Source organism: Musa acuminata, chromosome BXJ1-1, assembly GCF_036884655.1.
Source record: "Musa acuminata AAA Group cultivar baxijiao chromosome BXJ1-1, Cavendish_Baxijiao_AAA, whole genome shotgun sequence".
Classification (NCBI taxonomy): domain Eukaryota; kingdom Viridiplantae; phylum Streptophyta; class Magnoliopsida; order Zingiberales; family Musaceae; genus Musa; species Musa acuminata.
In genome coordinates this window covers 36,122,734-36,128,392 of record NC_088327.1, presented here as the reverse complement: position 1 = coordinate 36,128,392, position 5,659 = coordinate 36,122,734, and the positions used below count along the sequence as shown (strand labels likewise).

At 41.7% G+C, this 5,659-nt stretch overlaps 1 protein-coding gene across 1 annotated transcript; it reads right to left on the bottom strand.

Moving 5' to 3' along the window:
• Window positions 1–803: 803 nt before the first annotated feature.
• On the bottom strand, window positions 804–3,986 carry LOC135678227 (myosin-binding protein 1-like). Its single transcript, XM_065190776.1, has 3 exons — window positions 3,605–3,986; window positions 2,378–3,491; window positions 804–2,281 (listed from the first exon to the last, which is right to left on the bottom strand). Exons 2-3 carry the CDS (start codon window positions 3,432–3,434, stop codon window positions 993–995), a joined length of 2,346 nt encoding a protein of 781 aa, XP_065046848.1. The 5' UTR covers window positions 3,435–3,491; window positions 3,605–3,986; the 3' UTR covers window positions 804–992.
• Between the last annotated feature and the right edge of the window lie 1,673 nt (window positions 3,987–5,659).

The window sequence follows — 5,659 nt, the reverse complement described above, 5'->3', positions numbered from 1 at the left end:
ACCAAATCCTTTGACATTACGACTTTGTCACTCCCTAACTATAATCCTTTAGGCATGATGTCTAAACCTCGTTGTTTTTAAAGGATGATAATATCAATTTAGCTTATATAGTATAAATTTTGATAGTTTTTAGTAGGATTCTAGCTTTAATCACATATCATTTGAAAAAAAAAAACTAAGATTTCAAGGCACATTGAGTATGGAATTCGTAGTTTAACTAAATCTCTACGAAAAATAAAACTAAATCTCTAGGAGTTTGTATTTAGGCGCATGAGACCCACATAGTGATGGTAGATTATAACAAATCACGAACCTACAATAGATTGCATATAATAGTATGATAAGAAGAATTCCTTCTTGTATGCACATGTATGTATACATGGAAGGTAACAAACCTGCACATTGTCTTACAAATTGGGAACGTGTGCATAATTCTTGTTTTGTTTAGTATAGGGACTGACCATCTAATTTGGACACCCTATTCTCCTTGGATGAGTAATACAATTTTACATTTTTGGGAAAAAAAAATTAAATCTCCGATACGTAGGAAAGAGACCAAGATACACACCATTAGAGTAATTGGTCTGGTGTTAGGATCATGTATATATAGTTCTGTGTGGCATAGATCGGCTAGTGGGTCAAACAAATTAATGACATCCTCCTCTAGAAATGATACGTGCTTTAAATTGTAAGAACCAAAAACTGGTCCGTCTCACGATCAAGCAAATCTCATGGCTGGTAGCAAAACTCAAGCATCAATGCAAAATATGAGAAGCACATACACATCTATTGTAGAGACCGAGTGAAGGATCAAAATGTTTTTGCTACTAACAACATTTGCATGAAAAGTAGGACAACAACAGTTCAATCTGACATAAAAGGCCTAACAATGCACAAGCAAACATTTCACTGCTTGGTTGAAGATTTCCCCCCAGTGCAGAACCCACACAAAACTACATGTAAAGACGAACAACCAACAGCAACGTGGAAAGCTAAGCAGCCATTCCCTCCCCTGCTATGGGAATTCTTCGTAGTTCTTTTAGGTGGCCTGCAATTTCCTTCACCAGTCGGACTCCATCGCTTCCATATCGCAACGCACTGATAGCGTGTCCCAGGAACTCTCTGTCCTCGTCGAGCTCCCTCAACCTCTCGTTCATCTCCGACACCTCGTCCTGCAGATGACTTATGTCGCTATTACCATTCTCCGATGGCATCTTCCTGTCGCTGGATGGAGACGATCCGTTCTCGGATGAGTTTCCATCGTGGCCACCGTACTCGCCATTTCCTATGGCTCTGTCAGGTTCAGCTGCGGTCTCGTCCCAACTAGCTTTGCCGGTTGATAGAAGATGGAACTTCTTCTGCAACCTCTTCAAGCATGTGGCGATGTGAGCCTTCTCCTCTTCAAAACCCAGCAATAGGTCCTTCACGCCGTACTCGGTATATTCTTGGGGAAGTGAATCGGTCTTCTCCGACTTGCTGCGGGCTAGCGATCTGATGGGACGAGGGGTGCTGGTGGCCGAAGCAAGTTCTCTCGATTCCGCCCATGAGACCTTCTCCTCCAGCGCCTCCCCGAGCCGCTTTCGGTAGCTTTCGATCTCTGCCTCCAGATCCAGTAATTCCTTCTCTCGCTCCGTAAGCAGGTCGTTAAGCTTCTGGATCGCTTCTTGGTCGTATTCAGATTGCTCCTCCATCATGCGCAGGTACTGCAGAGCTTCCATCTGCATCGCCGCCTTCTCCTCCTGCAGCCTGTTGATCATGGCCATCGCTTCGTTTGCTGCGACCGCTGAAGCGTTTCGTTCCTCCTCCAGTTCTTTGTACAGCGCGCTCAAGGATTTCCTGTCCAACTCGATCTGCTGCTTGAGCCGATCCACCGAAGTCTCTCCTTCGATGTCACCGAGAAGATTCACGTCAAAGCTCTCCAAGCTGGAGTTGTTTCGCTCCACGTAGAGCCTCTTGGCTATGTTCTGCAATCCGATCGAGCCGGAAACATCTGATGACTTGAGGTCTTCCCCCTGTAGCTGGACTCTGGGACTCGTAGTTATATCGCTCCATGGCAGATCGAGCACCCGATAAGATTTCTGCGACAGCCTCAGTTTCAGATCTTCTTGTGCCTTCCCTGCGACTATTTCGGAGAACCTCGGGGATAGCATGATTCCCTTCTTGGCGAATGCGTTCTTCAGGCTGTCGTTGCGATCGATGGGACCCACTTGGGTTGTTATTCCGGTGGAGGAAGACAACTTTCCGGGAACACAGTCGACAACACCTCTTTCGGTATAGATCACTGGAGACGAGAAGGAAATAGTGGCATCATTAGATGACACGACGAGATGCATATTTTTTTAGAGTTGTCATGGTGAAAACGAGATCTTTTTCTTACAGGTTTCGGTCGTCGCTACTTCTCGAGGAAGTTGTTCAGGTGATGACGATTCGACGGGGTTGGCCTTCACATCGGCACTGCTCCAATTGGCTTCCTCCAAGCCATGCCCGACTCTGGACATCAACGATGACTTGTCCCGTGAATCACCTTCGTTCAAAGGCTTGTTCTGAGGAACGACAGGGTTAGGATGGATCAGTCTCTCGGGCACCATGTCCTCCAACGCGGTGGTCGCTAACCCCTGGTTGATGTTGGCCATGCCAGGTCGTAGTCTTCGCCGCATCACAGACTCCTCCTTGATGTCTTTGGCTACGCGAACCAGACCATGTCCATCATCATCATTGTCATCCTCATCATCTGAGAACCGCTCATCGGACTCGGAATCGGAGGTAATTTTTAGCTCGCTGTAGCCAACATGAGACAGGAGATCGCAGTCGACGGCTGTCGGGTCCAAAGATTTGTCTTGTCTCTTCCTCAACTGCACTCGACGACCCGGAAGGCCACCGCCGATCTTCTTCTTCTTCTTCTTCGCCTGAAGCTTTCTACGAAGGCTAAATGGCTCAGAGCAACAGGAACAGAGTCCCGCGCCCAAAGATCCTGGCTCGAGATCCTCCTTCAGCGGAGAAGCATCGTCCAGATCCTCCCCACGGATCTTACTGTTTGACTCGTAGCCATCTTCAAGATTCACCCCAAAAATGGTCTTGGGCATTCGGACCGTGGCGGCGGACGACAGGAGGCAAGCCTCACACATCTCCCGGAAATCGGCGAGCTTCCGGTGGCCATGACAGTAGACCAACGAGGATATGTCCACCTTGTGTTCATGGCAGAACAAGTTCCTGTAGAACTCTCTTCTCTCGTTCCCGAGAATGGGATCCAGCCTCGAGCACAGCAAGCATGGGGCCGGCAACATGCAGAATCGAGCGATTCTGGTGGCGACGTACGCTAGCACGGCGTTCACCAGCAAGATGATGATCAACGACCATTCGGAGACGGCAGACCACAACACGAAGAGGAAGCGGCACGATTTCGCCTGCCCTCCTGTGTTGGTTCCGGCGGCCATGGCCAGGAAGTTGCATACACAAACAAGATCTGACCGGAGACTTTCGCAGAAGTTGTCCTTCAAGGCAAAAACAGAACACATTCATCGGAAAGAAACCAAGATATATCTCATCATGAAAAAGGTAGAGACCATTAGAGGCTTCTTAGGAAGGAAGAAAAGAAGCAACGAACCTGAAACAGCAAAACACTGGAAGTAATGGCGATCAAACGTTGATGTCAAGGCTGGCTATGATGAAGGGCAAGAGGAAAGAGAACAGAGAGAACAGCCTTCCTTGATGCAAAGACCGTCTCCCTTAGCGTCCGCCTCTTTCCCTTCCCCGCTCTGTCTCTGATCTCCTTTTGAAACGCTTGCTTCTTTGTTAGATATATGGATGGAGGCAAAGTAGGCAACCATGCGCGTCCGGGAGCTACACCTGGGCCTGCAATCCGGTATCTCCGGTCCCCGAAGCTCTAAAAATTGCCCATAAACGCCAAGGTTTTAGCTCAGACGTCGGACGGAGTCGTGGGAGAGGCCAAATTAAGGGACAACTAAGACAACAGGACGAGAGCGAATTAAGGCAACGTGCTTGATCGTGTGGAGCGAGAGCGACCGAGAGAGAGAGAGAGAGAGGCATGCCCGTATGGCTTATGTGTCAGACACAGAAGACTCTTCTGAACGGAAGAGTCAGATCTCCAACGCAAATTCTGCACAGAGGTATCCTAAAGAAGATTTCAAAGTTATGTTTATGAAGCTACCATATGTTACATGTTATAGAAAATGTATTATCAAAGTGAGGCGTCATCTTCACATATAAAAATCTTTGCCAAAGTATGGGTGCGGTCGGACCAGCGGTAACAAAATTATTGTATAGATTTTTTGAGAAAAGGAATTATTGGATAATCAACATGGATCAATAAAGTCAACCTATCTTATTTTTTATATAAATAAAATTATTCAATTACCCTTTACATAAATTTCGTGAATTTAAATAATATTAAAAAGAGTATTTAACTAAAAAGTTCTAACTATTTATTTTTTATCCCTGGGGCATCTTTTTTTTTTATAAATGATAAAAAGTTCATGAATCATAGGTAATTGAAATTATAATTTTTTTTGAATAGGTTCCATGATCAAATATAATTCAGCTTAATTTGAAGTATAATTTAGGTCAACTTTCACTAAGCCAACCAAAACTTTCACCAAGCAACTTAATCAATTTTTTATATTTTATATTTTATAATAATTAATTACTATAATTTATATTTTTTGAATTAATATAGTGTAACTTAATCAATTTCGAGTATAACTCAATCAACTTCTACTAAACCAATCCAAAGTTTCATACAATCACTAAGGCATGATTTTAAGATGATTAGTATTTTTTATTTCTTTATAATTTATGATAATTAATTATCAAAAATATAATTTAGTTCAATTTCAAATGTAACTTTGGCTAACTTTCCCTAAATTAATTTAAACTGTCACAAACTACTTGGCCCTTGTTCTAAGATTATTATCACCATTTTTTTTATTTTATAAGATTTTATGGTAATTAATTATTGAAATTAGATATTTTTGAATAAATTCTATGATTGATTGTAATTTAGTTCAATTTTGAATGTACCGTGACCAACTTTTATTAAATCAACTCAAACTTTCACTAAACCATTATGCTATAATTTTAAGATGATTGGTACTTTTTTTTATAATTTTATCATGATTCATTATAGAAATTTAGGATTTTTTTGAACCGATATTGTTATTGAGTGTAACTTTATTTAATTTCGAGAGAGCGACATAATTAATTTTCACTAAACCAATTTAAACTTTTACAAAATTTTTAAGACATAATTATAATATGATTAGTATCATTTTTATTTTAAAAAATTATGATAATAAATTATTAAAATTAAGATTTTTAAAATATGTTTTATGATCTAGTGTAACTTAGTTAAGTAAGATAAATTATTTTTAAGAAAATGTCTAAGAATAATAAGGGAGACACCATTCGATAAAAAATAATTATTAAAATTTAAAGTAAAATATTCAATAAAAAAAAGAAAACACCCTATCCTTATTCTCTTTCCATCTAATCTTCCTCCCCCATCTCGCTCTCTACGTCCACGCTTTTACTTCTCATTTGATTGGAATCACTTTTATCCCTTCGTCCCTCTTTTGCATCACTCTACATCTTCTCCCTCCAACTACCCCTCTCTTTATGTTTACTTTTTATTTGTTTTCTTCCT